Source organism: Vigna unguiculata, chromosome 5 (assembly GCF_037176805.1).
Source record: "Vigna unguiculata cultivar grain cowpea cultivar isolate G323 ecotype 2 chromosome 5, ASM3717680v1, whole genome shotgun sequence".
In the NCBI taxonomy this organism is placed as follows: Eukaryota; Viridiplantae; Streptophyta; class Magnoliopsida; order Fabales; family Fabaceae; genus Vigna; species Vigna unguiculata.
Window position 1 is genome coordinate 51,382,114 of NC_140796.1, and position 10,612 is coordinate 51,392,725.

A 10,612-nucleotide genomic window follows, 5' to 3' on the forward strand; every position below is an offset into this window, starting at 1 on the left:
GACTAACAGCGACCCATAAAATCGGTCGCTGATTAGCAAAAAAATGAAATTTTTTTTATATTATTTACAATTTTTACCTGGTTAAAAACAATATTTTTACCTGTTTATGAATGATAAAATTTGATCTAGCTAAGTAATAACAAACTACATTACATAATATAGTAAAGTGTAGTACATACATCACAAGTGATAAATATATAACATGATCCAAAAGAACAGAACAAAAAAAGTTTGAAAGTGTGCAACATTGAAACACACCAAATAACTAAACATGAAACTAATGATCGCCTGGTCTACTATCACTGATATGGTCTACTCTATCCTCTCCAATATTAGGAGGATCAGTAGGACCTGGCACAACATTCTTCAAATGAATATGTTGCAAAATAAGTTTCATTTGTTCATCTTGTTGGCGCATACGTTCATTTTGTTCATGCATACGTTCACTCTGCTCGGCATGATTTTTCAGCAAGTGTTCAACCTTTTCTTCAAGTGTCTTCTCCTTGGCATTCTTTGCCATAAGTTCAGCATTCAACTTTTGAATAGTGTCACGCATTTCTTCTATTTGATGTACTACTGGAGCTTGGCTAGTAGAAGAGTGAGCACCTGCAGAACTATAAAACTTTTTGCTTAATGTACCAAGTCCATACACATTCCCTTTCTTACTTTCACCTCCAACAACACTAAAGTATATTTCATTGTCATCAATAGAGGGAACATGAGAGTTTTGTGAAGATGAGCCTTCATGCATGTGTTCTTGTTGGACTTCTTCTCGGCGCTGCTTATATTTTTCCTGAAAATAATAACATAAACTATTCTAAAGAAGGAAACACACAACAATCACTAAATTATAACATTAAATGTTAAACATACTGCAAGGTCACGGGTCTTGTCATTGACCCATTCTCCAGTCTTTAGTTTCTTTGTTCTTTCTACAATCTCCCAAGCAGTTGGTTCTCGTTCAAGTTGCCTAGTCTACATATATTTAAACACAAGTAAAAATTTAGCATCTTAAGTCTAATATATTATATTTCAATTAACTATACAAAAATATAATAAGTACCATTTTCTCAAAATGAGTTGCAGTAGATATGGAACCACCACAGTAGGGTGTGACTCCTTTCTGAACAGCCCTATTTGCCTTGGCTGTGACACTCTTGTCTTGGAATTTTGTTGAACTCCAATGAAGATCCAAGGCTGCTCGAACACTTGGTGGAATCCAAGTCCCCTTATCCTGACCATTCCTAACTTTGTTCATTGCATTTTTTAAAATACGTGAGCCTTTCATTTCAAAAACAGATCTTATAGCTTTCTCTTGTTCTGGATCCCACCTATATTCTTTCTGCATGAAAAATCAGTTAGCAAACACACATAATTGAATAATAAAAATAACATTTCAAATGTAATCATAATTCAACTCGCCTTAAATTCTCCAAACCATCTATCTCTAAGCTCAATTCGAACCTTCTTCCAACTGGGATTTGGTTCATCAAATTTTTTTTTGAAGATCCGTGAGATTATAGTAGATGGGCCATTTGCTGGAATAAATCTGTGTTCAAACATATTGTCAAAATAATATATGTAAATATTGATACATTGAAGAAATTCCAGAATGAAATTAAAATATACTTACTCTCCTTTATCTGCATGAAGCCAAGGCCTATGATCAAACACATTGCCAGATTCACACTCGGGTGTAAGTGAATCATGTATTGGCAAAGGTTGATTCAGTGTGGTCTCTACAAAAAAGCTAGTAGGAATGGACTCTTCTATTAAATGTTCAGCATGTTCTTCCTCAACTATAGGAAGTGATGGTCCTTCACATATAGGACGTCTAGACTCCATGGTGGTTGGATGAACAGATGAAGTGGGAGAGTTGGTGTTAGGTGAAGCCCTATCATCAACACGAACACCTCGTCCACCACGATTGGGTGGTCTACGACCACCACTTCTACCCCTTTGAGTCATCTGCAAGTGGAACTTATTACATATACAACATGTAAGAAATTAAACAAAGTGGAACAATGAATTGTTAGTAAACAAAATAAGTTAATTATAATGAAAAGACTCAAACCTGGTTGTGTTTTCTACACCCAAACGTGTCAGATATTTTGCCTCTCATTCACTACAATTATTAGAAATAACAAACATATTAATGTAAAAGATAAGTAACACGAGATATGCAATTAATTGTAATGCATGAATTACCGAAGAGGTATCTGTTTCATCAAAATCACTATCCATGTCACCCTCGCTCGAAATGTATTCATCCTCATATTCTTCATCCATGTTTGTTTGATTCAGAAATTGCATATCTATTTCTTCTCCTTCGCTGTCAACATGAGCAAGAGAATCATAAATGACGTCTGGATCTACATGTAGCACTACTTGGAGTTGTATTAGCTCATCATCTTGGTATGGAGTCTCATGCTCAACCTGACTTACTATATTATCAGAGATTCTACTGCGAGCTTTTGTCTTGATTACACCTAACCAACCTTGGTGCCCCTCTGGATATGATGTGTAATAAACTTGCTCTGCCTGTTGTGCAAATATGAATGGATCATATGCTTTATTATATCTCCTTGATTGGTTCACTTGAACGATTCCATACTTATTATCTACTTTGGTTCCTACATTAAGAGTATTATCAAACCATTCACATTCAAAAAGAACCAATTTCATGATTGGCATGCCAGTATACTCCAATTGAATGATATTAGACAATAATCCATAGAAATCTGACTCTAGGAACCTTCAGGACACTATGGTCTAAATTAAAAATAATGATACCTACGGCTACGCATTAACGCTATAATGTCAAGAAGTGGCTACAACTCTTCTTTGTGATAAGTTGAATTTGAATTAATTCACGAATAGGTTACCCTTTTTAACTCTTTTTGGTTATATTTTTTTCTTTCGGAATTTCGTGGAATTAATTTAGCAAGGAAAGAAAGTGCGTTAAAATGCAACTAGGTGCAGTATAAGTTATAAACCCACTTGCTCAAATTAAAAAGAAAAAAAAAAGGCATAGAACTGATCAAATAAGTATTCATGAACATTAAAAACTAAAATCTAGATAATGACTTGATTGGAGGGTAACTTTGTGTATAAGGCTTATATAAATAAATGCTGCCACTTAGTTGACTGACCTTTGTGCCTGCCAAACAAAATTCCCATCTAGATTGTATGAATAAACTTTTATGAGGTTTTGAACCATGGTTACCTCCGATTTTCATTTTCGAAAATATTTTTATTCTTATTCTTTTTATTAAATATATTATCAATTTCACTATTTAAAAAATATTAGTTATGAGGTATTGTCGCACACCTACATTATTTAAAAATATTATATATATTAATAAATTTTTGAATTTACTAAATTTCATCGATATACTTTACTACGAATATGAGTTTCTGTTAGGTTTTTAAAGAGGGGGTTTCATAGGGGAGATACAACACCAATGAGACCTGAGCCAAACCATATAAGGCACTGACACCACTCTCAACCCAAAACCACCACTCTCAACCCAAAACCTTAAAGCGGTCAATGTCCACTTGTTAGGTTTACAAAGGGGGTTTCACTGGGGAGATACAACACATCAATGAGACCTGAGCCTAACCACATAAGGCATTGACACCACTCTCAACCCAAAACCTTAAGGCAATGGGTTTATGGGTCTTTATATTCTTATATAGTGCTCCACTTTTTCATTTCTAGCCAATGTGGGACACTCGTCTGAGTCGGTTTCAACCATCGGCTTTGATACCACTTGTTAGGATTACGGAGGGGGTTTCACTAGGGAGATACAACACACCAATGAGACCTGAACCCAACCACATAAGGCAGTGATACCACTCTCAACCCAAAATCTTAAGGCAATGGGTTTATGGGCTTTGATCCTTATATGGTGCTCTACTTTCTCAATTCGGTCAATGTGGGACTTAGACTCACACTTGGATTCCTAACAATTTCGACCTTAAGTTAGTTGAGATTATTATAATCAATCACTCAGTTCAAAATATTATCCTTTTTAAATTTCGGAATTCTATCCCAATTTTGTACTCAAAAGAAGCATTGAAGGATTAAAGGAAGAATATATATATTTGAACTATCATAGGTCTTGATTAAATGTGAATGAATTTGGTGTACAGAAACCTAACAACATCTTGAATGTGATGATTGATCTCAATGATACTATCTCAACAGACTTAAAGGTCGGAATATTAACATGGACGAAAATGAGGTTCTGAAGACAAATTCTCGTTCTCCAAGGAAATGAAAAAATGGTTTCAAAGATTAACCTTCCTTTGAGATGATGGATTTTAGAGAGTGAATGAATGAATTTGTATAGATTTGGAGGTAAAGTTTGAGTTGCTTTTTTTAAGGGATTTGAAGGTGAAAGTGAGTAGATTTAGGAGTGAAGTTTTTAAAAATATTTAGAGATTAACTTATATGATAGATAAAAAAGTTTTAATAAATTAATTAAAATTACTATTTTGACCTTATATGTTGGGTCTTTTGAGAGATGATCACCAAGGAGGTACAATATTAATAAGACATGAGTCTAACTCACACATAAGGAATTGACACCACTGTCAACCCAAAGCCTTAAAGCTTAGTTTATGGGTCTTCATTGTTATATGATGCTCAATTTTCTCATATTTACTTAATGTGAGACTTAGACCCACACTTAAATTTCTAGCAAAAAAAAAATATATATATATATATATATATATATATATATATATATATATATATATATATATAAAATCATGTAACATGGAATCGGTTCTTCCGACCTATAATCATGTAAACACTAATATAGGTATAATTGTAAAAGCAAAGATTCATTCCCAAATCACCCCGCAATCAAGATTGGAAAAACTCATCATCTTGCAAATTTGTTCCTTCTGTCACCCTCCAATCGCATGATAGCATATGAATAGGCACTCGTGGATCCGTGCCTCACAATCCCTTTGAATAGTTTATCCTCTCAAAGGAATTCAGCATTGGTCTTAATTACGAGTATGAAATAGTGGTTTCATAGAAAAACATTCGTTATCCTTATACCTTGATAGAAGATTTATTCCAAATACTTAATAATGACATATCATTTAAAAATTGAGATCAAATATAATTTAAATATTGTGATATATTGTGATAGGTCTTTTAGAAGCTAAAACATATAGATGGAAAATTTGCATTAAGAAACGTGGCATTTTCAAAAAAAAAAAAAAAAATAACTAACTAATTTACCTTTCAATGAAGGGATACATAACCAAGAAAGAAATGTTTTATAAGAAAAAAAAAAACGCATAAAACAAAACAATATATTAACCCCCACGTTTTGCTTCCTTGGAGTTATACAAAGATGAAATGCTACTAAAATCATGATCACCTTTGTCGTATTGGCATCTAATAAAAATTGTTGTCATCTTTTATCGAAAGAAAAATCTTTCTTGTCTTCAATATCAATATCAATCTGGTTTTGATTAAGATCTGAGACCTGATCCATGTCAATTTCCATCTCCATCTCCATTTCCTGCTGTTCAATGGAAGAAGTAGCTGCAGCATTAACCTTGGAGGAAGGGGGTGAATGGATCCCATAAGGAAGATGTGCCTCAAAATCCAACCTTATCGGAGAAGATGGATAAGTCACCATTTCACTGTGGTACCGTCTCAGCAGATTACCCTGAGACTTAGGATGCTTCGGTGTTGAAGGTCTCGTTGAAAATGGACTCTGCGATCGTAATCCACGCTTCTCTTTTACGTTCTTCTTCGCTGTGTGGTGCCAATTTCTCAGAGCCATCGCTACTCTTTCGTTGAAAATCGTTGCCTTCATCGTTGAACCCATCTGTTCAACTCTTACAAATTATAATCACTCTGATCACTACAACGTAAAATTTTATAAACACAATAATCATTAAACTACCTGCGTCACGAGAGCATAAAGAGGAAGAGTAACGTAGCTGCAAAGGAATTGAACGAAGATCCTGCAACACCATCCGTGTCAATTTTATACAATAAACGTGAGAATATTATTTGCAGAACAAAGTTTTTGAATGAGTTGCTAAATTGGACACACCCCATTGAGATTCTGATCACCACGTCCTGCTTTTGGGAATGGAAACAGGACTTCATCATAAATTGAAGCTGAAAAACATAGAAGAAAACAAGATAAAAATGTGAGCAGAATTCAGATAACTTCATTTATTTAGCTTTTCTTACCGCAGCCCATGAAAAGAATGCAAGCTGAAAAGCGTTCTGTTCCAATGATCATCACGCCAGAAAAGAAACATGTAAAACTTGGATTATTAGTCTCTAATTCATTAAGAAGTTTCATTTTGACAAATACTTGATGCTATTGTTGAACATACCTGAAAGAGCACAAAATTGATGAGGTATAGAATAAGACGAGGTTTGTTAAACCAGAAGAGGTGATCCCCTGGTTGCACCAGTGGCATTCCCCTTACAACCTCTCCACGTTCTTGAATTCTTTGACCCATCTTCGTTATTATCACTTGCAGCTTCATTCCCACCAATAGAACAATCTACGTGCATTTTCACCACGTTAATTATGAATACAAAGAATAAAATATCATTATTATTGATTAAGCTGAGGCTTAATTTGCATGTGCTTACAATCAAAGGAGCAAATGGCAGCCACAGATAAGAGTACCAGCCTGAACATATATACAAATGAGTGCGTGGACACATAATAATGATCAATAAAATGATTGATTCAGCTTAGTGAATTATGCGATGTATTAGTTCACTCACCGTGAGTATTAAACAGGAGAAAAAGCACTGTGATGAACCAGATTGGAGGACTAAAAATTTGAAAGAAAGCATGCTTATGTATGGCACTTGAAAATTCTAAAAATATAGAACAAGAATAAGGACACAGAGATGGTAAAACCTGATTTCGACGACCACTTTGAAGTCCTCTTCCAAAGATCTTTTGATATATTTCCGAAAGTCGAATTTCTGGTGACTGTGAGGCCCCAAATGCGCCTAAGGAAATTCAAGTTATGTTTCATTAAGAAGACAAGTTCAGAGAGTTTATACCAACTTCGTTTGGATCGTTCTGGTTCATATTTTTCAAAATTTTAGTCCAATAGATTTCATACAAGAGTTAAATAAGATTCAAGTTAAGTTTGTAATTTAATGTTTGCTGCAATATACTTATGTTGGTGATGTGATTACCATCATAAATCCATGCCTCAAGGTCAAGTAATCAACTTTAGGAACTGAGCGTACGAACTGCCTGAAGAAACAAACCTGCACAGAAACATTTGATTTGCAAAAGGTGTGGTGGAATTAGAAACTTCTGCTCCAACATAAGGACAACATTGGTCAATGGTCAGGGTCATAATGGTATACTTACTATCCAAACCAGGACAACATTTTGGGTCCAGAAACTAAGGTGTCTTCTTCCAAACGATGTCTCTCTTGCAAATCTGAATCGTTGGGGATCTGCGCTAAATAACAACACACAAATATTGCACTTATAATTGTGACCATTTCTGGCTTGTCTAAATTACAAATATTTCATTGAAAACTTGTTTGGTTGTTAAAGAATTTTCTAAACAACTTTTACTCGTATCACTAAAAAGACCATTAATTTTATTCACAGTTACATTTTTCTCAAACTAATATTGAAAATGCATTTGAATTATGCAGAGGACGAACCGTGTGAAAATTGATACTCTGCTGTCTTGGTTTCTACTTCCCATCGTTTCCACCTTCTCATCTATATATGGAGTTTGAATTGAAGAACATAACAACTGAGATAATATAAGTTGATAAAGAATATAAATAGATATTTTGTTGGTTATTACCTTTGCCCTACCCAGAGCCAGAGTGAGAATGCAGTAAAGGACGTGAAAAACAGCCAGCACGAAGATAAATATATGAAGTTGATGAATGGCTCCCGATGAGACAAATGGGACTTTACCCTATGCAGTTTTGCAATAAAAAACACATTAGTTAGGACCCCTAACCTAAACTAGAATTTCTAGAGATAAATAAATTAAGCAATTCAAGTATAGTTATTATTTGCATTATGTCTTGCCCTGGTTTTCATACGTATACTTAGATTTTTGGGATGTGCTTATAAAGGGTTGATTTTGACAGAAAGTTGAGTTTTGAAATTAGATTTAATATATTTTAGAGAATAGATTGGGTGGTGCTTCGAGTTGCTTCAGTTGGTCTAGTGTTTTATATTCTTTAAAAGTATTGTGATTAATAATAAATTTTTTTATTTAATGGATAAATTTCTAAAACATTATATATATATATATATAGTTTAATACCATTCTTTTTCTTATATTTGTAATGGTGCATTCGATATATATCTTCCCTTCATTTATTTTTTAATCAATATGGTCTTTCAAAGCTAATATCTTTCTTCTCATTTTACTTGTAAACAATAAATACGTAAAAGGAGTGACAGACTGTATTAGTATATATCAATTTATATTTTTTAAATGACATAAATATTTAGTTAACAAAAAAGAACCATATTGAATATTTAAAAAAAATATAAAATCAAATTGAGTAAAAGATAAATAGAAGAAAAATCGAATCATTCTTATAAATTAGGAGTTAAAAATATTATTAAACATATATATATATATATATATATATATATATATTATTCGAATTTAATATTTTGTATTATTGGATTTCGAATTTAATATTTTGTATTATTGGATTTAGTTATAGAAATATGTAAATATTACCATATTACATTATATATATATATATATATATATATAACTAAAGTCTTATTAATCAGGTTGGAAAAAGATAATCTCAAGTGAAATATATTCCTTACTCATTCCTTGTTAAACTTAAAAAGTCAAATTTTTAAATGAAGCAAAAATCACTACCCATATATATGAAATGAATGAAAGTAGTTAATTTTTTTCTTCTTTTTTGAGGAGGGATTGATCACATAGTGGATTTTCTTCAAACTAAATATAAATATAAGGTAATTAATTAATAATTAATGGTGGATATTTCTAACCCTGTGTTTGCGGCAAAGAACAGTGTCCGTTCCTTTGTTTGGTTGAAATTTTTTGGCTAACAAGTCCCTTATCATAAACATGTACATTCATGTTTTCTTTGTAAGGAAATATAAGGAGATGAATATTTCTGTCAATAAATTATAATATTGAATAAATTTAACGCATAACAGAAGTGTATTAAAAAAATATATGTATGCCTGGAGAGAGGATCTAACCCTACATACATAAATACCTGGGCGGCACAGTTGTCGTCCGATGGTACCGACGCTAAAATGTGGCGGTTATTGTGGTAATCGTCGTCTTCTAACGGCGGAGGGTCTTTTTTCTTCCCTCTTGTGTGAGTGCAAGGGTGAAACGTCCCTGCAACCTTTTCTGATATGCATATCCTCGATATCAGACTTTGCCCTACCGTTAGCAGCAACGATATGAACCCTAATAACATAAGCTCTGCATATTCATGCAATCTAACTTTTAGTTTCTTTCTCACTCAAACAAGTTAATTCAACGGTTCAGACTGCCTCAAACCTGATTTGATCTTTTCAAGTGACTCGTACAGAGCTCTCTTGTGTTTCTGCTTCAACCACTTCTCGTATCAACATACACATACACAGTGTATTAGGGTTCATAACAAAATAAAATACTTACACATATGTAACTAATAATATGAATATATATATACCTTTCCTATTAGATTGAAGATGTATTCGATGATTATAGATACCGAGAGCAAAACAAAGCAAACGGTGGCCACCGCCCAGGTAGGTGTTTCGTCTAAATTCCTTCCTCCACTTCCTGCCATGCTTCTCAAGTTCCTACTTTCTTTCTTTTTTTTTCTTATTATTTGTTCTTATTCTTGTCGCTTGTAGGTGTATAAATAGGTACCATTACTTTAATCCATTCAAAATTCCCTTCAATTGCTGAAATTCTCCAACTTCGTATTAAAATCCATTTCTTGTCAACTGTTAATACATTTTTACTTCTATGTGAGATATAAGTTCACTTATATTAACGTGTCATCATTCAAAATTTTATTCGAGATTTCAAATTTATTAGAGATTAGAAAAAAATTATAATAGATAGAGAAATGCAAATATAATATTGGAAATTGATTTTGTAAAGTTAGTTAAATTAAGTTTAAAATTCTACTTTTAATTATGAATAAATTAGAAAATACATGATAATGAAATTTTCGTATCAACGATAAGATATTAGCATTAATTTGGATATTGAAATCCAAAATGGTAGTAGCTGAAGTCTACGTACAAGTTGTGTGCGTAGGTATTAAATTACTAGAATGGTGACGTGGGAAGTTGGTTACTGCATGAATCCTTGAAATGAGAGGTATATGTTTTGGACCAATGCTTCGTCAATTTTCCATTCGCAGATCCAAACTTCATTTGGAATTCCTCAGTTAATTAACGTTGCAGGTCACAAAATTAAAAACAAAATTAATGAACAACATTGTTGCTGGTTCCCAGAGAGAGATGGAATTAAAATTTCTGGTTTGTCGTACAACTTTTTCTTCTGGTTAATTAACAAACTGATCCTTCTTGAAGACTGAGTTCAATGAGCGTAA

The 10,612-nt window shown here is 33.1% G+C and overlaps 3 protein-coding genes across 4 annotated transcripts; all 3 read right to left on the reverse strand.

Annotated features, from left to right (window-relative positions):
- Positions 1–277: 277 nt before the first annotated feature.
- LOC146886532 (uncharacterized) lies at positions 278–1,968 on the reverse strand. Its single transcript, XM_085673493.1, has 5 exons — positions 1,634–1,968; positions 1,423–1,549; positions 1,064–1,342; positions 874–975; positions 278–793 (listed from the first exon to the last, which is right to left on the reverse strand). The coding sequence occupies exons 1-5, from the start codon at positions 1,966–1,968 to the stop codon at positions 278–280; spliced, it is 1,359 nt and encodes a 452-aa protein (XP_085529619.1).
- A 150-nt stretch (positions 1,969–2,118) lies between these two features.
- On the reverse strand, positions 2,119–3,220 carry LOC146886533 (uncharacterized). The gene is made up of 2 exons (XM_085673494.1): positions 3,153–3,220; positions 2,119–2,755 (listed from the first exon to the last, which is right to left on the reverse strand). Exons 1-2 carry the CDS (start codon positions 3,218–3,220, stop codon positions 2,119–2,121), a joined length of 705 nt encoding a protein of 234 aa, XP_085529620.1.
- Positions 3,221–5,201: 1,981 nt separating this feature from the next.
- Positions 5,202–9,964, reverse strand: LOC114184765 (MLO-like protein 6). Of its 2 annotated transcripts, none has more exons than XM_085672977.1 (15): positions 9,716–9,964; positions 9,562–9,619; positions 9,269–9,483; positions 7,846–7,962; positions 7,697–7,791; positions 7,392–7,485; positions 7,211–7,285; positions 6,924–7,018; positions 6,785–6,834; positions 6,647–6,687; positions 6,382–6,555; positions 6,233–6,268; positions 6,090–6,157; positions 5,937–5,997; positions 5,202–5,858 (listed from the first exon to the last, which is right to left on the reverse strand). In XM_085672977.1, exons 1-15 carry the CDS (start codon positions 9,833–9,835, stop codon positions 5,436–5,438), a joined length of 1,722 nt encoding a protein of 573 aa, XP_085529103.1. In that variant the 5' UTR covers positions 9,836–9,964; the 3' UTR covers positions 5,202–5,435. The 2 variants fall into 2 exon arrangements, with proteins under 2 accessions (XP_085529103.1, XP_027927877.2); XM_028072076.2 differs by having other exon boundaries at positions 7,392–7,480; positions 7,697–7,757; positions 9,716–9,962.
- Between the last annotated feature and the right edge of the window lie 648 nt (positions 9,965–10,612).